This window comes from Terrapene carolina, unplaced genomic scaffold (assembly GCF_002925995.2).
Source record: "Terrapene carolina triunguis isolate 2854851 unplaced genomic scaffold, T_m_triunguis-2.0 Scaffold96, whole genome shotgun sequence".
Lineage (NCBI taxonomy): Eukaryota > Metazoa > Chordata > Testudines > Emydidae > Terrapene > Terrapene triunguis.
The window spans coordinates 31,304,279-31,325,598 of record NW_020664447.1 but is presented as its reverse complement, the minus strand read 5'-3'; the positions used below and the strand labels follow the sequence as shown (position 1 = coordinate 31,325,598).

Sequence of the window (21,320 nt, the reverse complement as noted above, 5' to 3'; positions counted from 1 at the left end):
CAATAGCAATAGGTTCTAATTCATTTGACTGCAGTCCAAAAGATATTAAGAGCTGTTAACTGAAGATTCCTCACTCTTAACTCACACAAGATGCCTACCAGAGTCCCACTAACAATAAAATGACCTAGTGTTATGAACTAGAGTTACAAAGCATCCAAAAACCAGACAGATATGAGAACAAGTACTCCAAATCCAGGCTTACAAATTCATTCTATAGATAACTGATATGGATGAGGGAAGGAGAAAAGGTAAGACAGAGTCTGCAAGAAAAACTTAAATGAGCCCGGATTTGAAAAGACAGAATACACTTTGCAATAAGATTCCCACTTGTAAAGGAAAAGTAAGCTGCCACAGATTACTCTCTTGATGCAGAGTACTGAAGTGCAACTCCTTCCACCGCTGGTCACAGAGGTGGTGTTGAGCGACTCCACAACAGCGATGCAAACCCAGTGGCTGATGTAGTGTTGGGTGGAGGATTGGAGGATCTGTGCAGCAGCAGTTTCCCAGCCCCTCAGCCAAGCCTGCCCATGCCCTGCCCCCTTGTTGCTATGTAGATAGGTACCCAGTGGAGCTGAGCTCCACAAAGAGGTGCATATACTATACAGAAACCTCCAGAATCTTCCTTCGTGCAGTGGAACTGCACCAGTCCTGCTAGCAATTGATCCCGCAGAACTACAGAAACAAGGGCAAGAGTTGCTGTTACAGATGACTATGTATAGGAAATTATCAATTTCCCCAATAGTATGAGTAGCCTTCACTCTGATTTTCTCATGCTCACAAGCACTTTGTATTGATTCCCAGTGTTAGGTATAAATTCTGTCTCCTTTGGTGTTTTTCCTTCATTTTCCTAACATTTCAAATAAAGACAGATGTCATATTTTGGTTATCGACAGAACGTCCCAAATTCTGGCTGCCACGCTATCTACGGCAGACTCTGGTGAAGAAAGTAGGAGAGACAATCAATATTGTGATTCCCTTCCAGGTATGTGATTGATTCAGTTTTGACGTGGTTCTTTTTAGTTGCTTATCTAACAGATTATTTTTTCCTTACCCAAGCTCCCCTGCTGGCTGGCCACTGATTCCTAAAATGATGGGCTCATGTGACCTTTAACCTAGAATCAAATGTGATAGTAGTCTTATATGGTTGGATAGTTTACAGTAAATAAAGCTGAGATATGCAGCAGGTTAGGCCAGTCCTCACACTAGGTCAAATTCAGTTTGTTCACCCAACAGTTCTGAAGAAACTCAAATGTGAAATTGCAGAACTGCTAACTGTAGTCTGTAACCTATCATTTAAATCAGCTTCTGTACCAGATGACTGGATGATAGTTAATGTGACGCCAATTTTTAAAAAGGGCTCCAGAGGTGATCCCAGCAATTACAGGCCTGTAAGCCTGACTTCAGTACCGGGCAAACTAGTTGAAACTATAATAAAGAACAATATTGTTAGACATATAGATGAACATAATTTGTTGAAGAAGAGTCAACATGGTTCTAGTAAAGGGAAATCATGCCTCACCAATCTACTAGAATTCTTTGAGGGGGTCAACAAGCATATGGACCAAGGGGATCCAGTGGATATAGTGTACTTAGATTTTCAGAAAGCCTTTGACAAGGTCCCTCACCAAAGGCTCTTATGCAAAGTAAGCTGCCACGGGATAAGAGGGAAGGTGCGGTCATGGATTGGTAAATGGTTAAAAGATAGGAAAGGGTAGGTATAAATGGTCAGTTTTCAGAGTGGAGAGAGGTAAATAATGGTGTTCCCCAGGGGTCTGTTCTGGGACCAGTCTTATTCAACATATTCATAAATGATCTGGAAACGGGGGTAAACAGTGAGGTGGCAAAATTTGCAGATGATACAAACTTACTAAAGATAGTTAAGACCCAGGCAGACTGCGAAGAGCTACAAAAGGATCTCTCAAAACTGGGTGATTGGACAACAAAATGGCAGATGAAATTTAATGTTGATAAATGCAAAGTAGTGCACACTGGAACGCATAATCCCAACTATACATATAAAATGATGGGATCTAAATTAGCTGTTACCACTCAAGAAAGAGATCTTGGAGTCATTGTGGATAGTTCTCTGAAAACATCCAATGTGCAGCAAAGCAAACAGAATGCTGGGAATAATTAAGAAAGGGATAGATAATAGGACATATTACCTCTGTATAAATCCATGGTATGCCCACATCTTGAATACTGTGTGCAGATGTGGTCACCCCATCTCAAAAAAGATATATTTGAATTGGAAAAGGTTCAGAAAAGGGCAACAAAAATGATTAGGGGTATGGAACGGCTTCCGTATGAGGAGAGATGAATAAGAGTGGGACTTCTCACTTTGGAAAAGAGACGGCTAAGGGGAAGATATGATTGAGGTCTACAAAATCATGACTGGTATAGAGAAAGTAGATAAGGAAGTGTTGTTTACTACTTCTCATAACACAAGAACTAGGGGTCACCAAATGAAATTAATAGGCAGCAGGTTTTAAACAAATAAAAGGAAGTATTTCTTCACACAACGCACAGTCAGCCTGTGGAACTCCTTGCAGGAGAATGTTGTGAAGGCCAAGATCGTAATAGGATTCAAAAAAGAACTAGATAAATTCATGGAGGATAGGTCCATCAATGGCTATTAGCCAGGATGGGCAGGAATGGTGTCCCTAGCTTCTGTTTGCCAGAAGCTGGGAATGAGCGACAGGGGATGGATCAGTTGATGATTACCTGTTCTGTTCATTCCCTCTGGGGCACCTGGCACTGGCCACTGTCGGAAGACAGGATACTGGGCTAGATGGACCCTGGTCTGACCCCGTAGGGCCGTTCTTATGTTTGTTTACAATAGTGTAAGTCTGGAGTACATCCACTGGAGTCCATGGATTTACTCCCAATTTATATCAGTGTAACTGAGCAAAATTTGGCCCTCTGTTCACAGATCAGATAGCAAGCAGTGAATAGCAAGGAGGGGTCCAATGATTTAATGGAGAGAATCAAAATAACAATGATCCAAAACAATGATTCAGATCTGGCTTCATGTATTTAAGATATATACGGTAGTTCAAATTCAATTGTTTAAATATATTTTAACACAAAGGATTTTTTGTTGTTGACAAACAATTTTATGTATGTCCCTCCTGTTCATTTTTGTTCTGATAAGTTATTTAAAACTGAGTGTTCCTGCCCTGCGTCATTCACGATACATTGTACAATCTGCACAATGAATAAGACAAGATATCAGCTTATGCTCATGCAATTAAAGATGTACTATAATGCCAGGCAATAGAGTTAAAAAGTTGTGAGTGCACATTTAAAGGTATTATATAATGAGGCAGTGCTGTCTTATTTAATGTCCGCAGTTTGATGGCTTTTACTACAATCCAAATTTCACACGCATGCACATGCACCGCACTCTTTATCAGAAAAAATGGCACATGTCTAAAGTAAGATTTTTAACCCCCATAACCCTTTTTGATAGTATTAATTATGTGCCAGAGCTTTGTATAGGCATCTTTTTTATTATTTAAATAGAAATAAATAAATAAATAAATAATCTGGCCAAATTACATTAAAATATCGCACTTCCTTAAGGACTTGCTTGGCAAACTTCAAATTTCTACCTCCTGCTGCTGAGGTATTAACAATGGGTTAAGATTATTGTTTCCCTCTTTCCTCCTACTGAAAAACAAATGAACCATTTAAAATCAAATTCTCAATGCAAATCTGAAAACTTTGGAAAGTGACAAGCAACTAAAAATGGGGGGTTATAATGTAAATGCTTATTCCACCTTACCTATAGTTTTCACTACATGCTCCAGTTGTAATAAATAACATACAATAGTATTTTTATCATTTCACATTTAGGACAAAATATTAAAGAAAAAGACAACAAAAATCAATCATGTTCATTACATTTAATTTAAAAAGATAAGTATTCAAAAACATCTTAAGGAAAGAAAAAACCCACACAAATTTCAATATCAAAAGTTTATTTCATACAAATAATTGTCATCATTCACACTGGATTTGACACTGACATTCTGTGTGACCTTGGGCAAATAATTTGATGTTTCTCATTTTCCTCATCTAGAAAATGAAACTCCTTTAGTGTCAGGGGTGGGTGTTTGTGGAGATTCATTCATTAAGGGTGTAACGCTTTTTGAAATTATCAGATGGATGGAGTTAGAGATATGCAAAATATCATTTCAGTAAGTTAGAGAATGTGTATATGTAGTACTTATAAAGTGCATATGTTGGGGATGGATGGGAAGTGGGAGTACTGTATATACAGATGAGTGGAATCTATGTAAAGTATAGTATGCATGTGTTATGGCTTGTGGTTTCCAGATTATGCAAAGGGGTGTATATGCATGGGGGCAGGGCCGGTGCAAGGAAGTTTCGCGCCCTCAGCGAAACTTCCACCTTGCGCCCCCCCCAGCCCTGCAGCAGCTCCCCGCCCCCCCCTCCGCCCTGAGGCGCCCCCCCCCCCACGGCAGCTCTCCCTCCCCCAAGGGAACCGTGCAGCAGCTCCTCACCCCAGCTCACCTCTGCTCCGCCTCCTCCCTGAGCACGGCGCCCCCACTCTAATTCTCCTCCCCTCCCAGGCTTGCGGCGCCAAACAGCTGATTGGCGCCGCAAGCCTGGGAGGCAGGAGAAGTGGAGCGGCCGCTGCGCTGGGAGAGGGAGTCTGAGTCGCACGTGTCAGCGCGCCGCCGGCAGCCCAGCCCAAGAACGCTGTAAAAAAAAAAAAAAAAATTGGGGGCACTACTATTCAGCTACCTTATAAGGGTATTATGAGGCTGAATTAATGTTTGTAAAGAAATCTGAAATCCTTAGATGAAAAATGCTAGAGAAGGGCAAAAGCCGAGTAATTAGTAGACCATGTCTTTTCTTATAGAGCACTGTAATCTTTCCAAAATTAACTAGACAGGTTCTAGAAGGAGTATTATGTGCTATTAGTGGGGACTCAAGGTATTCCTTAGCTGCCTTCCTGCCCATCATATATCTGTGAATGCTAGTATCTAAAAAACATTGTTAAAAAAAATCACTTTTCTATCTCCCTCCAGTAAAGCCCCTGAGGATCTTCTGGTGTGCCATTCACCTACTCTGCCTCTCACTGTTCCCTCCAAGATTAGATATTGCTCATTACAGAAATCCAATCCTCTGGGATATGAATTAGGAACATGCTTTCTATGGGTTCATGCTTTTCACAGTCTATAAATAAGAGTATCAGGATATGAAAACCAACAGTGCAAACATTTGCCCTATTTCATTAGTCACTATAGCATCTTAAATAAGGGGTTATAATAAAAGTGCCTACACAACCATACTATAATGACAGCAATTGCAAGGTTAGATTTAAGAGGACACTTCCATAGTAAGTTTCTATTTTGAGCTAGGTATACTTTCAGAAAAAGTTGCTAAAATTTCTCATGGCTGTTCTTTACCGAAACAAATTAGGGACCCATCTTCTGCCTCCTCTAGTCCCTTTGAGCTATTCCATTTTGCAAACAGGTTGAAAAACCAGACAAGGACCTGGCCCTAAATGTTTTGGTAAATAATAAATAGGAGATGTTTCAGTCCAAAAGGTAATTGTTTTCCTTAAAGTTGTAAGTTTCTTTAAATAAGTCCCCACCTTGCCAGTTGACATAATACATGGCGGTGGTATTATATGTGAAGATCTTGAGAGTGATAAAATTCAACTGAGGAAAAAAAGATTTGCAAGTTAAACTGGATTGCTCTGAGCTCCAGAACATTTAGGTGTAGAGAGGATTCTTTGTGCCTTAAGTATCATGGATAAACACCTCAGATTTGGGTGAAGGCAACTGGCACCCCTTCCCTCTGCGGCACTAGTGAGTGAAATGGGACACTTTGCATACCATCTCTGGTTTGTCCATTGGAACAAAAATGAAAGTACTTTAATGAACCAATTACTTGACTGTCCATGTTATCTTTGTGAAGGTGGAACACAGTCCCCCTTTAAAAAGAACAGGAGTACTTGTGGCACCTTAGAGACTAAAATTTATTTGAGCATAAGCTTTCGTGGGCTACAGCCCACTTCATCGGATGCATAGAATGGAACATATAGTAAGGAGATATAGATACACATACAGAGAACTTGAAAAGGTGGGAGTAGCCCTACCAACTCTAAGAGGGGGGGGAGCAGAGAGGTCACATAGATGCATGAAGCCATATGATCCAGGAGCCTTAGCATGCCCTACCTGTCTTGTTATGGGCATATTTGAGTATTGGAGATGATGTTCAGACTAATCCACTGGCTAGGTATGAATTTAAGGCTGTGCCTCTGAACTCCAATATTTCAGTAAGCATGAGTGTTGATTTTGGTAATCTCAGAGACCCAGAAACTGGAACAATTTCCTGAACTGATGAAGCATCCTGAAAAGATTTGCCTTAAATCACCAGGGATATATGTGGACTCCCACTCTTCTGAAATGGACTGTTATTACTGTTGAGCATTTGGTGAAGACCTTTGGAGCTGTGATATGACCAAATGGAAAGATCCAATATTGATACTGTTGATTCTATGAAACGGAGGTACTTCCTATGAAACAGATAGATGGTAGTGTGGAAATATGTGTCCTTAAAACTGAGAGCCGTGAACCAGTCCTGCAGATCTAGGTAGAGGAGGATGGACAGTAAGAACTTAAGATGAGTAAAAAAGTATACCAAATGCCTAAAATCCAGGATAAGACTTAATCCTCCCTTCCTTTTGAGAATGAGAAACTAACAGGAATAGAATCCTTTTCATATAAACTGTTTTAAACTTCTTCTATGGCCCCCAGTTGAAGGGAAGAGGCCACTTTTTCTTTCAAATTTATCCTCAGAAGGGTCCCTGAAATGGGATGGAGAGGGAGGGAGGCAGCTATGGACTGGAATAGGATGAATAAACCTCATCTTGTACTTTGAGAATCCACTGGTCTGAGGTGATTCTATTCCATGGCAAGAAGAAATAAGGCATTGCAAAATGGGGAAGAAAATGGAAGAGATCTGTAAAATGGTCTAGTCCAAGGCTCTCAACTTGACCATCAAACTTACTGCTGGCAACAGCTAATGATCCAGAGGACAGAGTAAAGATCCTATTCCTAGAATAGCATGGTTACTTTCCAGGTGGCTCAGCAGGTGTATAATTTCTGGCCAGACCTTTGCCTGAAGGTACTTGTATCTAAAAGAGAACTTCCTTGTAGTGGCAAAGAAAACCTAGAGGATGCTCTTGAGTCTCTCAGAGGAAGCAGAGAATCATCTTGATTTAAAGACCTCAGGACTTTCAAAGCACAACTCCTCGATGGTGCTTCTGCAGCATCTTGAGAAGTCTGGAGGACTGTAGCTCAGAGATTCTTTCCATAGTTACTGCAATGGCAAATGAGAGGGCAGCTTGTCAGAGGCATTCATTGCTGCCTGAAAGGAGTATGTGATGTTGGCAGACAAGGTACCAGCTCATGCCAACACCCTTAAGCCTCACTGAACACTTACAAATGCATAGCTGGAAACCAGTTTGTTAGCATTTTTAGAATAGATGTTAAGTTTCTAAGAATGTGTTTAGTGTTTGGACTTTATGAAATGCTTGTGAGTTGCTGCATGCACTAATATCACTTATAATATCTGTATCCCACATTATAAGGTAATATACGTAGGGTGACCAGACAGCAAATGTGAAAAATTGGAAAGGGGGTGGAGGGGTAATAGGAGCCTATATAAGACCCAAAAATCGGGACTGTCCCTATAAAATCAGGACATCTGGTCACCCTAACTATACAAGTGTTTGCTTTGTACCTATAAAAGTGTTTGCTATGAAGCTGGAAACCCCCACAGTCAGGAGAGAAGCATTACCACGTGTGAAATATTAGTTTACCATTAGAGTTATCATCTCCACATGCCTTCTTTTGTTGGGCAGGGCACCAGAGAAACGATTGTGGAACATCAGGGAACAAAAGACTTTGTTCCCCCGACACCCATGAAGAGGGGACATGCACAAACCCTCATTCCATCACACATTGAACTCTGGGGGAAGGGAATAAATATCCCTGACCAGAAGGAACTGCATCACTATACTGCTTGGAATTTGGAGAGGGCAATATTTCTAAACTTAAGCAAGTGATCCTCAAGCTGTTTAGCTTGGGTTAGCCCTAGAAGACATCTAGAGGTTGCATATTACAGCAACTTCTATACCTTTTAAAACCTAAGACTGTAATTCATTAGTATGCGTATGTTTACTTGCTTTAACCTCATAAATAACTCATTTTTCCCCTAGTTAATAAATTTGTAGTTAGTTTATTATAGGATTGGCTACAAGCATTGTCTTTGATTTGAGATCTGAGGTACAATTGACCTGGGGTAAGTGACTGATCCTTTGGGACTGGAAGTAACCTGACTATTGATGTGATTTTTGGTGTAAGGGAACATCTATCAGAAAGTAGGCTTGCCTGGGTGGCAAGACAGACCACAGTGCCTAAACTGTCTCACTCCATGTTAAGTCTGGTATAGTGCTTGAGGAGTTCACACCTCATACTTCATTGGTGAAATCTAATTATAGAACACACAACCAGTTGGGGGTTTGTGCCCTGGTTCTTGACAGACTGCCATGAGGTTGGCACACATGTTCGTGAGCCACTTCAGACAGCTTGACAGAGTGCTTTGCCACCAATTGTCCTTGTGAGACTGTCTTTTTCTGACTGATTTCTGGTGTCCTCAAGCAGCTGATCAAGAAGAGGCAACCAGTTTGTCCCAGGTGAATAAATCAGTTAACCAGCAAACCTGGTAGAACTGTGGATTGTAATGTGCCTAATAAATATGGGTTCCTGCCCAGAAGTTCTAGGCACCTGGAATCTTTATTTCTAGAGATGTACTTTGGAGGGCCAAATTGTTTGGATGTTTCTTAGGCTGCAGGAACAATAAGAACCCCAATGTAGGATTAAAAAAAAGCACCCAAAGCACTTTTGAGGGGCTAATATCAGCTGTCTTGGAAGTGGCTGATATTAATGGATGTGTAAGTTATAGATCTTTTATTGGCTTCAGAATGTCTTCATTTATGGGCACAGCCACTGTGCCTGACTGTTTGGAGCGAAGTATATCGAACAGTTTATGTGATTTGTCCTGCACTACCAAAATTCTAGATCCAAGGATGCTGCAGTTCTGGGCAAGAGCTTCTGGAAGGCCTTGAGAGCAACTGGAGATGGGAGTCAGGGACTGGCGGCGGGGAACAGTAGCTGGAGTAACAGCCTCAACAGAAAGCACATGGAGGTTTCTGTTGTTCATCTTCCACATGCTCTCAATTTCCTCATCCTCCAAAGAAAAGGGGCATTGAGATAGATTCATTAGGAGAGCTAGCTAAAGGGAGAAGGTAACTTCAGCCTTTTGTCAGTGTTTGTTCCCAGAATGACTTTTGTTAAAATGGGGGTATTTATCTCCATTGCCCAGTCAGAACATGGTGCTACTGATCCATGAGAATGGAAGAGAAATATCTGGAGGGGCCCAGGAAATAGGGAAGCAGCCAAAGAATCATACATTCATCTATCAGTACAGCATCTGAAATTAATTCTTCTATTTTTATAGACCAAAAAAGACCCTGAAAAAGGCAAATCTGTTGTTGTCCAGAGAATAAACCTGCTCTTTTCTTCCTGCAGGGTAAACCTAGACCTAAAGTCACTTGGACAAAAGATGGTCAAACACTAGACGCCAAAGAGGTCGGAATTCGGAACAGCACCACAGATACTATCCTGTTCATTCGAAAGGCTGAGCATCACCACTCAGGGACATATGAAGTGGAAGTTCAGATAGAAAACATGAATGATAAGGTTGCTATTACCATGCAGATAATGGGTAAGAAACTTGTGACTTTAAAGCTCAACATTTAAAATAGTGGAATTAGTATGTGTATCCTTCTACACACAGAAGTAGAAAGTACGGATCCCAGCCCTGGTGGGCTTGTGCATAATTTTACTATAGCCAGGTAGGAAATATGAATCCAGGAATTAGTATGCTGGTGACATGATCCTTCTACACCCAGGGGTTGTAAATGCAAAAAATCATGGGACCAGTATGTGTATTACTCTACTATTCCCAGAGTCAGAGAGGGGCGCTAATACATTAGTAGGAGGATTCCACTTTATTCAGGTTGTGAATTTATCCTAACTTTGTAAAATAATTCAGAGAATACTTGTCTAATACAATTATAGCAGACAGATGGAAAGACCTATTAGATCAGCTAAGGCCTTGTCTACATGGTGCATTAGTCCACACCCGTGGGTGTAAATTTTGGAGCAGATCATGGACTTACTGGCCTTTGTGGACCCTGCTGGCACATACGAAAAGCTCCCTAGTGCACGTTAGTGTAGTTCTTCACAGGACTACCTTAACACACACACTAGGGAATGTTTAGTGGGTGCCAACAGTGTCCACAAGTCCAGTTAGTACACAACACACTAATGGTACACTAGAATTTACAACCGTCTAGTGCAGATTAACATACTAAATAATGCTAATACTAATAATACAAAATAATATTTTATCTTTGCTATTAACCATCTGCAAATATTTTAAGAGTAAAATGTTGCTTAGCCACATTATACACATTTTGCTCTTCTAGGAGGAAAGAAGAAATCACTTCCTTCAGACCTGATCATTTTTGTTCTCCTCCTTAAATTTCCTCCAATTTGTTAATATCTTTCTGGGAATGTGTAATTTTATTGAATGTTATTATTTAATATAATTTCTGACCGTTTAGAATTGAGAATATGGAGCTTATTGCATATTGTTGAAAATTTTAAAAATTTTGTGTATAGATATAGGATAAAGATGGCAAGAGTGAGCACCTAATGGTTCTAGACACAAAGGACCTAAGGCATGCTCTGGTCCTGTACGACAATACTAAGTATTTTCCTTTCAATGTTTGGTACATCTCATACCATAAAAATGACTTTACATGTAAAAATATATATAAGTTGTCAGAGAACCATTTCCCACAGAAACTTAATGGCTGATAAAGTGTGAGTAATGTTATTACTCTTACTAAGATGTACCAGGCCTGCAGGACTGGTGTAAGTTTTCTAAATTCTTAGGTAGATAGCTTTGCCACAACATTAACTGAAATTTATTTAATCGCCTACTACTAACTGAAAGGGCTTGGATACTTGCAGAGCATTCTGCAGCCAAAGCATGCATTTAAATTACTGACTCAGCCCCTCATTCATCAGAGCTGCCCTACTTCACTTCTGTCAACAGCACCTTCTGCTCTCCAGATTTGTATGTTCTTGGCAGGAGAGAAACGTGGGAGAAACAGGCAGGCTGTTTTTTTTTTGACGGCAGTGCTACAATTGCTATGTAACAGCACGCATAGGTCAGCTGGAAGGGTGAGAGCCTAACCTGGCTGTCAAAGAACCAATATATCAATCACTGATCCTTTGCTAAATCAGTTAATCAGCTAAGCTTCCTTGACAGATGTCTACTTGCTGAGGGATTAATGCCTATAGCCTCATGTGCTCTTACCTTTTGAGGACTGGGGTGAGGAAGCAGGCAATCAAAAACAGGACTGTCCTGAAGTAAGTCCCTTTCATCCCCAAAGAGAAGAAAAAGAACTATACACTCTCAAGCTGTTTGAAGCGGCTCGGGAGTGTGAGTAGCAACTTCAGGCAGACTGTTAAGAAGCAGAGCACAAACCCCAAACTGATTGGGAGATCTATACTTAGATTTCAGCAACCAAGTTGCAAGTATGGACTCCTCAAGCACTGTAACAGCCTTAACACAGAGTCACAGAGAGTCCACTTGGGTACTTTGGTCTATATTGCCAGGTAAGCCTGCCTTTGTGATACATGGTCCCTTACACCAAAAATCACAATAATATTCAAACAACAGAGGGTTCTGTGGCACCTTTAAGGCTAACAGAAGTATTGGGAGCATAAGCTTTCGTGGGTAAGAACCTCACTTCTTCAGATGCAAGAGGGACTGGGAGTAATATTCAAGTTACTCCCAGTCCCAAAGGACCAGTCACTTATCCCAGGTCAATTGCACCTTAGATCTTACACCCAAGAAAACACTTGAAGCCAATCCTATAATACATTAACAAAGGATTTAACAACAAGGTTAAAGCAGGTAAACATACATACACAAATGAGTTACAGTCTTAAGTTCAAAGGATGGTAGAAGCTTCTATCATAAGCAAATTCTTTAAGTCCTTTATGGCTAACCAGGCCAAGCACTGATGATCCCGAGCTTATGTTTAGAAATCTTGCCCTCTCAAAGTCCAAGCGGCATAGAGACCCAGTTTCTTCTTGTCAGGAATTTTTATTCCCTTCCCCAATAGTTCAAGTTCATGGGACAGGTCCTTGTACACTTCTCTTCATGGACGTGGGGGGAGCAATCCACAAAGTCTTTGTCCTTTAATGTTTCACAATGGCTCATTTGGTTTCAGTGGACGTTCTTGTGTGCAGGACCTAGCATCTTTGGTAGGAATCCGGACTTTACATTAATGTAATGCTTCTTTCCTATTTGGTGAGTTACCGGACATGTCTAAGCTACAAAATTAAGTCGACCTCACTTACATCAGCGTACAGCCGCTGCAGTAATTACATCGCTGGTGCGTGTTTACACTTTGCTTCTTATATTGGCAGTGAGCAGCCTCACCAGGAGTGCTTATAACCGACTGTGCTGTCAGTATGGGGCACTGTGGGACAGTTTCTGAAAGCCAATAAAAGTTGATGTAAGCAATGCAGTGTCTACAGTGATAATGCGTCGACCTAACTACATCGACATTGACTCTATGCCTCTTGCGGAATTGGACTTAAGTCAGCTAGTGGGGCAGTTACATCGGCAGGAGTGAAATTTAATGTAGACACTTACAAAGTTAGGTCAACAAAACTTTGCATCGACCTAGCTCTGTAGCGTAGACCAGGCCATAGTTAGAGATTTACAATGCATACCTTAATATAATCTTAAGTGAGATAAATACATGGGGCATCCTACAACCATTTCATAAAGTCTAGACACATTTTTATAAATCTAATACTATTTTAATAATACTAACACACAGATGAGCCAGACTGGTTTCCAGCTATGCATTCATCAGTGTTCAGTTGAGGCCTAAAGTCCTTGGCATGAGCTGGCACCTGGTCTGCCAGCATCACACACACTTGCTGCTATTAACACCAGCCCTTGGTGTCAAGATAGAAACAAAAGAGAAATTGTTTAGAATTTATTAATTTGTGTAAATACAGATTAGAAATTATTCATTGTGTTCTAAAAAATTATAACAGTCATCTGGTCCAATATTGTTAGGTACTGGTAGATTCACAAGTAGTGGGGTTGCTGTAGAGCAGGGTTTCTCAAAACAGGGGTCGCCGCTTGTGTAGGGAAAGCCCCAGTAAGTCCCTCGGCCCGCACCGCTTCCAGCAGCTCCCATTGGCCCAGAGCAGCGATCCGTGGCCAGTGGGAGCCGCAATCGGACGGACCTGCGGACGGGGCAGGTAAACAAACCGGCCCGGCCTGCCAGGGGCTTTCCCTACACAAGCGGCGACCCCTGTTTGAGAAACCCTGCTGTAGAGGTTTTACACACAGGCAGCTACATAGGCATATGGTGTAGAATTGTTATATTCAAATAAGTACGGAGGTGTTATTCAATATAGAAATGACAGGCTGACATTTTTCTTGGTATAGCAGATTGCAGTTTTTAAAGCTTCCAATCCAATATGACATTTCCACATTCTGATGGGCAGTGCTGCTGCTTTCGCTGTTTCTATGTTCTGTACTTCAGAAAGAGAAGAAAAAAAGAATTAAGGCAGTCACTGATAGATGTGGAGGCGGAAGGCTTTTACTCTGAACTGCAGGTGTGAGAGCGAGGATGGAGAACAAGCAAGAGGGAAAGACCAATGCCTTCATCTAATCTGCAACTCAGCTCCAAAGATTAGCAGCTGGAAATACCTGGCTGTAATTGTTTTTGCCTTATTTCAGCATAGCCCTGGTGGCTCACGTATGCCTGTGAAGTGAGTTGGTATACTATGCTTTGGCACAGAAAGCCACAGCATAGCTAGCAATCCACTTAGGTTGGTTTAAGGGTTGGATTTATCACTATTCTGTAGAATATCATCCCTTACAGACTTCAATTACACAAAACAGTGTTCCACAGTATTGTCTTGTTTCACTTAACCCCAATTCATCTCAATTCTGGCTCTGTCAATTTTTTGCCCTAATCTTTAAATCCCTAGGTATTTGTATTCATTACACAGAGTTGTAATCTTTATCCATTACATGACTAGTTGCAACTTCTCCCCTCAAACTGATTTTTGAGATGGCTACAAAAATGAAAGTCAGAACCACTGTAGTAGCTGAACACCTCACAAACACTGAATAAATCTTTCATGATACCCTGTGAGATAGCAGAAGTATCTATATTTTACAGAGCGTGGAAGCTACAATGGAAATACAGTTCTGTACTTTTACTAATCATTTCCCCCAAATTCCAGGAGCCTTTTTAGTTAAATTCATTTAGATGTATTTTCTACTCTGTCTGGAATGTGCACTCCAAATCATCACTTCACACTGCTCTTGAGGGTGTAGAAGTGTTACCAATAAATAACAGTTGGATCCATTTGAAAGCTCCAAATATAAATAACCCTTGACTCAGTGCTTTGTGATTCTTTTCTATTCATGGTAGTACAGAATTCTCCTCATCTCTTGTTCAGCCAGGCAGTGAGGGGGATAGAAAATCATTCCATTTGTGTCAAAAGGAAAATGAAAACTTAAAATTAGGGGATTGTCTGCATATTGCTGGCATTTAAAACAATGTATCATAATTTCCCTTAACAACTCTGTGCTTAGGTTAAGAAGGATGGAGGAGAGAATCAATCTTTATGGGACTTCCTGAGTGCTCCAGAGATAAGAGCAGTTTTCCATCACCACACTCTGTTGTCTTGAAAGGAAGAAATGGAGCCATTTCAGCACTTTACAATGGATTCCTGCCATCACTTAGGCAGGACAGTAGCATAGGTGCTGGAACTAGGGGTGCAATCCCCTGGCTTGAAATGGTTTCCATTATATACAGGGTTTACAGTTTGATCCAATGGCTCTCAGCACCCCCACTATAAAAACTGTTCCAGCACCCTGGACAATAGAATGATCTATATAGAAATGCCACAGACAGATCCAGAAATAAGAGCAAGAACTTTCTGCAGTTTACAGGCAGGAGGTGATCATCCTTCAATGCTACCTTGGTTCTGACTTGGCCTTAAACCCAGGTTGGAGGGAGGCAGGATATTGGTGATAGGTGTGTTTGGAGGCAGCCTGTAGCTAGTTTCTAAGTTAATTTGCTCAAAAATGAGAGGTCAATCAACAAGCAGTAGTTTGTGAAATCTAAGTTAAATATAAATAGACCAGATTGTGGTATGCTTTAAGGTGGATGGTAACTTTCTCTCATCAAAGGTGGTGTGGAGTTGACAATCTCTGTAAGAATCCACAGATGTCTTTAACAAGCCCATGATGGGCATAGATCAATCGTCAGTAGTGAATCAGATTTCTTCCAGCAGTCCTATAGTTTCTTGCTATGTGAATGAGCTAAATTCATTGGAAGGGAAAAGGTGTTTTAAGGCTCATGAATAGCTGCTGGTGTCCTGATCTTATAATGTTGACAGCTCTTTGAAAGGCGCTTGTTGCTGGGATATGAGGAAGCAGTTTGCGTTAACAAGGTGGCTCACAATCTGGAAAATTTTACAGGGTATTACTTGTAAAGTTGATGATATATTAGCTACAGTAGAGAAAAATCTTGTGCTGGAGTTTAACTGCCAGTTTTCTATCAGTGTCATTTGTTTCCTTTCCTATTGCTCCATCTTATCAGAAACCAACAGTGATCTGCTGGGATGAATGCAAGGGTGCTTTTAGGTACCAGTGTGGTCAACAGCAGAAGCCAGTGTACAAGGTCAAAGTCTCACCAGATCTTCCAGTTCTTGGTTCTTCAGTTGGGTATGGATTTCACTGAGGATGCTTCAGAAATTATCTGGGACTATGAGTTCATAGAACAGGGGCAGACTACTTATAAAACCTTCTTCCTGCATTATACCTAAGTTTTTATATCAATTTGAAGGTTATAGTGGACTGCCCAAAATAAAGGTCAATCCTTCCATTTCCTTTGTCCACATCTAGACAGATGATCCAGTCTAAGGTGTGACTGTGTTTTAGTCCTTCATGAGGCACCTGATTATATCATGGGGGTCTGAGGGTGGACATGATAGTGGAAAAGCCTGATGCCATTCCGCACGTTTTAAAAGTGGACAGGTTTGGGCTTCGAAGTATTTCCAACAGGAGCAAATTCCAGAGACAAAGCCCTCCCCTACTGGCTTCCAGCTCCTGCAAGCTTCATCCTTGTGAAAGATAGCTGAAATGATACAGATGGCAAAGAGGAAATGGGGCTCTCTAAGATAACAAGAACCTGGGCCATAAAGGGGTTTGTAGAAAATCAGCATCTTGAATTTCACCCAGAAGTGACTGTCCACTATGGAAGAGAGAAACACACAGGTGTAGCATGCTCATGGTAGCCCACCTCTAGCCAGAAGGTGGAGAACCTCATTTTGTATTAGTCAAAACCTCTTGGCTAGCTCTAAAGAGTGCATTGCACTCATCTAGCCTAGAGGTATAAACAAGGCACAGATAAACATGGTGAAGAAAGCATATTAAAGTACTTATCCTCTTGATCAGCCATGGATGAAAAAGTATTTGCTATCACTGATAAAAGCTGGGAGTCTGGTGCAGTGATGAATCTAATAAGACCCAAGAGAATGAACCAGTTTAACAATACGTGGGCAGACACCCTCAATCAAGAGACAGGTTAAAGGTCCTCAAAATGTTTCTCTCTGCCAATCCACATCAACTCAATCTTATTTGGAGTGAGTTAAAGCCATCCAAATCACACTCTCTGGCTGACATTGGGACAGCATGGATATGACTGAATACTTCTGAAGGCAAGAAATAGATCTAAGTACTGTCTGCAAACTGATAACACTGTAGCCATTATATAAAGCTGGTGAAACATTGTGATATATAGACTGTGTAAAAGAGCAGTGACAAAACTCAGTCTTGTGGGAGTCAGCTGAGAGAAAAAGAAGTCACCCACCCTTAGCCTCTGAAAGAAATGCGTGGACCCATTCTACGGATCCAAGGAGTTTAAGGATTTTGGATGCTAGAGTTGGCCTGTCACTGCCTTTTCACTGATGTTCCCAGAGACAGGAGGTGAGAGACTTGGCAATATTCAAGCAGAACACTGGTTTCTTCAACAAGGGCAGGACTACAGCTTGTTTAAACGTTGCTTTTACCCTCCCATAGGAGAGACATCAACAATCTCTCCAATAAAGTGCTCAAGCATTTCTAAGTGTCTGGCCTTCATCAGTCTAGCTAAACATAGATCCAGTGCCTAGGTGGTTCAATACACTGCCCTCAGTGCATACACAACCTCTCACTGAGAAACTGATTAATTCAGTCAGAGAAAACTGTGTATAATAAAAGACTGGCAAAAAGAGTTAACTCCCATCCAACATTGCAAAAAGTTCTTGTTTGATTCAAAGGAGAAGTTAAGGTTTGGGTGGTTCCTGTTTTTGTTAAATGGATTGCCTGTCTCTAAATAGTATGCAGAAGGATAGCATGAAGAATAGTGCAGGTACCTTAACTGACCTTTTTTTTTTTTTGTTTTCATGTTTTAATTTTCAACTTTAACTTTCCATAAAGTAAGTGTGTTACTGTGGGATAATTACACAACTTAGTAACAATTTTTTTCCTGCTTGGAAGGAAATGCTGAAGATCAAAGATCCTGAAACAAGAACTGAGTTTGTCTGACTTGTTTCCTCTGTAGACAAACCTGGTCCACCTCAGAATGTGAAAATCATAGATGTGTGGGGATTCAATGTCGCTCTGGAGTGGAAACCACCCCAAGATGATGGCAATGCACAGATCTTAGGGTACACAATCCAGAAGGCTGACAAAAAGACAATGGTGAGAGACACAGAGGCTTGCCAATAATTTCTAAAGTCACTGAAATTGGGCAGGATGAATAGGGCCAGGTAGAGCATGGAAGTAGGATGCTGAACCAGAAATCAGTCTTGTGGGAGTCAGCTGAGAGAAAAAGGAGTCACCCACCCTTAGCCTCTGAAAGAAATGTGTGGACCCATTCTAAGGATCCAAGCCACTTTCAGGGCTTGTGTCAATTGACATGATTTTTGATCTTGTTATGAACAGACATGTTGAAATTGAGTAGTCATGTTGATTTCATCTGTGATTATGGGCACTAAAGCGGTCTCTGAAGACTTAGGAAGACAGACCTACAATAGTTTACAAAGTTTTATATGCAATAAGCATAAGGGATAGAAACTTCTGTTTTATGCAAGTACATATACAATTTTGTGCCAGAATGAAGATCAAAGTAAGAAAATAGGTAAGGTTTTAATTTCCCTTAAAGGAATCTGTGTGCTATCACTTACTCTATCAGGAATTGTTATCCATTCCCAAAATCATTGTTGCTTGGTAGGTGGTCTTCTTCACTAATACTGACAAGGAAGGTCAGCATACCACAACTAGCACCATCTCTGACCCTTTAAACCTTTTTCAAGATGTTAGAAAAAGTAAACTAATGTACAATCTCATTATAGGAATGGTACACTGTTTTTGACCATTATCGACGCACCAACTGTGTAGTGTCAGACCTGATTATGGGGAATGAGTATTATTTCCGTGTCTTCAGTGAAAATTTGTGTGGACTGAGTGAAACTGCTGCAACAACTAAAACTCCTGCCTACATACAAAAGACAGGTAAGACACATTCTTCAAAACAAAGGTCACAAAAGACTGACTCATGGATAAGCCACAGTTAGCAAGTTGAGTAATGCATTATAGACAGGAGAGTACAGAATTACTGGCATAGGAGCAGAGACTTTTTCATTACTTAATACTGGGCACTTACAGCTTCTAATCTTTTAGACTCTTTATAAATTAGACTGTCATATTTCTTTATTTTCAGCCACAAGAATAGTGAGTCAGACCCCCAGAAGTCATTAAATTAAAAACAAATTTTGGGGTTCTTATCTTCTGGGTTTTGAATCTTTAGAGTTCATGCTTTCAAGCTTTTCCATGCAACCATGAAGGCTAGAAACTTATTTTTTAAATGAAAATAGAGTCTCACATAATCCTAGGACTCCAGGAGCTAGGGCTTTTAGGAAAAAAAATACCTCATTACATCACAAATGTTTGCAACGCTGATGTTTTAACACTACTGCTTTCCTAAAACAGCATAGATAAAATAAAATTACAAGTAGATTGTGTTGACTAGGCAAGATTTAAGACAAAATTCTTACTAGATTACTCTGTTTGAATTGCAGGCACCATTTATAAACCACCCGGTTACAAAGAGCATGACTTCTCTGAAGCCCCCAAATTCACTCACCCCTTAGTAAGCCGTTCTGTGATCTCTGGATACAATGCTACGCTCAGCTGTGCTGTAAGAGGAAGCCCCAAGGTACAGATTACACTAGTTTTCAATCTATATAATTGTGACAAGTCAAAAGCCTACTATAACTACCCTAAAATCCATGCCAGCTTCATGTAATTACACTGTTCTAATTACTGATCTACATTATAGGACACCAATCCCAATCCATACTATCCGTCCACACCCTAGAAGGAAATAGTATTCCTGTGAAAAACCCAACCACCAATAAAAGCAATACAGTGATACAGCACGAAACCTAAGTTTTTAAATGCCCAAGTCAGGAAGTTGAAAATTACAGTTGGCATAGCAATGTTAATTCTGGCCCCTTCCATGTATATATTATAATTGGGTCTTTCAGCCCACAAAGGACAGCACAACATACTATTCACTTAATAGAATGCAAAGGAAATGCATCTTTTTCTATTACCTACAGTGCACCTATGTAACTTTGTGGGTTTCTGAATGCATATTGTGTGATCAAGTAGTAAAATACCCTGCTGTAATTTGTATGCGCAAGGGGACAGCATTTAAAAAAAAAAAAAAAAAAATCTCAGGCAGGGGACACTTTCTTCACTCTCAATTATTTGCTGAGCTCTATTCAGGGTGAACTATACTTTGTACCGTATTGATATGGATATTAGGAAAAAGCATCAGAAAGAATATCAACCACCATCTAAGATTAGAGTCAATCTCTGAAAGCAGGCTGAACGGGGGGGGGAAAAAAAAAACAGACACACACACACACACACACACGAAATTTACCATGTTAAATAATAATTGTTCCTCCTCAATCAACTAAAACTCATCTTGTATCCAATACACAACTGTTCCAGTTACCATTGATTTTCACTAACACCTCAGATTATGCTTTTTGTGGTTGTTAAATGAGTCAGTCATTTGAATCCCAGTTTGGATGATTCTCCCTCCCAAGTAAGCAAAATTGATGCAAACCCCTGCTCATCCTGTCATCCCACAGTGCAAACAGTCACTCCGAAGTGGCTTCTCTAAGACACCTTTCTGCACCTACAATGCCAATTGTGTGCTTGCCAGACGACACATACAAATGGCTCCATACACACTGTACAGCTGTTCTGCATCTTTTTCCAGAGGCAACACCTCCTGGTGATAGAGCTTTGACGTTTTGGATAACTCTATACCCGAGACATCTTTGATAGTATAAAGTGCATTCCATGAACATGCTGCCACTAGGCAGAAGCCAATATTCATGCCTAGATAGCACTGTGACATGAGGTGGAATTCCAGAAAGAGCAAGACAGCTATTGACAAAAATATAAGGGTGGACAAAGTTGTTCAAGAACAGTAAAACTGCAGGTGTCATTAATATGATTCAGCATGACTAGTATGGATGCACAAGACTTGTCAAGCAGACAAGGCCAAAGACATACAAGAACAAAATAGTGATAATACCTTTCATCAGTAGATCTCAAAGCTCTTTACAATGGAGATCAGTATCATTATTCTAATTGTACAGATGAGGACACTGAGGCCCAAGGCTGCTAATTTTAAAAACAAAACAGATGCCACAAAGGTTTGGTTCTCACTGTTTAATCCTAGTGCTGCATTAAAGATTCCACTAGGTTTAGAGACAGAGGGTAAACACGGGTCACAGTGCAAGAAACATTATTTTCATTTAAATTTTTATTCCACCATCTTGGTTGTAAAAAATAGAAGACCTTCTTTAGTCCCACACTGCAATCAGAAGGGGAAAACATATCAGACACAAACATACCTGATTAGCTGCATATATGCAGCTATCAATACTATGCACCACAACTGACAGAGAGACTTTCCCTCCTGTACACACAATGCTTCCCCTCCTGGCACCCAGGCAGCA

The 21,320-nt window shown here is 40.6% G+C and overlaps 1 protein-coding gene across 3 annotated transcripts in view; it reads left to right on the top strand.

The window, feature by feature from the left end:
- Positions 1-21,320, top strand: part of MYBPC3 (myosin binding protein C, cardiac) — a 106,464-nt gene that overhangs the window by 79,892 nt on the left and 5,252 nt on the right. For all 3 annotated transcript variants that reach the window (XM_029911506.1, XM_029911504.1, XM_029911505.1), the window contains 5 exons: positions 894-982; positions 9,636-9,831; positions 17,837-17,976; positions 18,630-18,789; positions 19,356-19,492. In XM_029911506.1, coding sequence (XP_029767366.1) covers positions 894-982; positions 9,636-9,831; positions 17,837-17,976; positions 18,630-18,789; positions 19,356-19,492 — 722 coding nt within the window. The remainder of the gene's footprint in view (positions 1-893; positions 983-9,635; positions 9,832-17,836; positions 17,977-18,629; positions 18,790-19,355; positions 19,493-21,320) is intronic.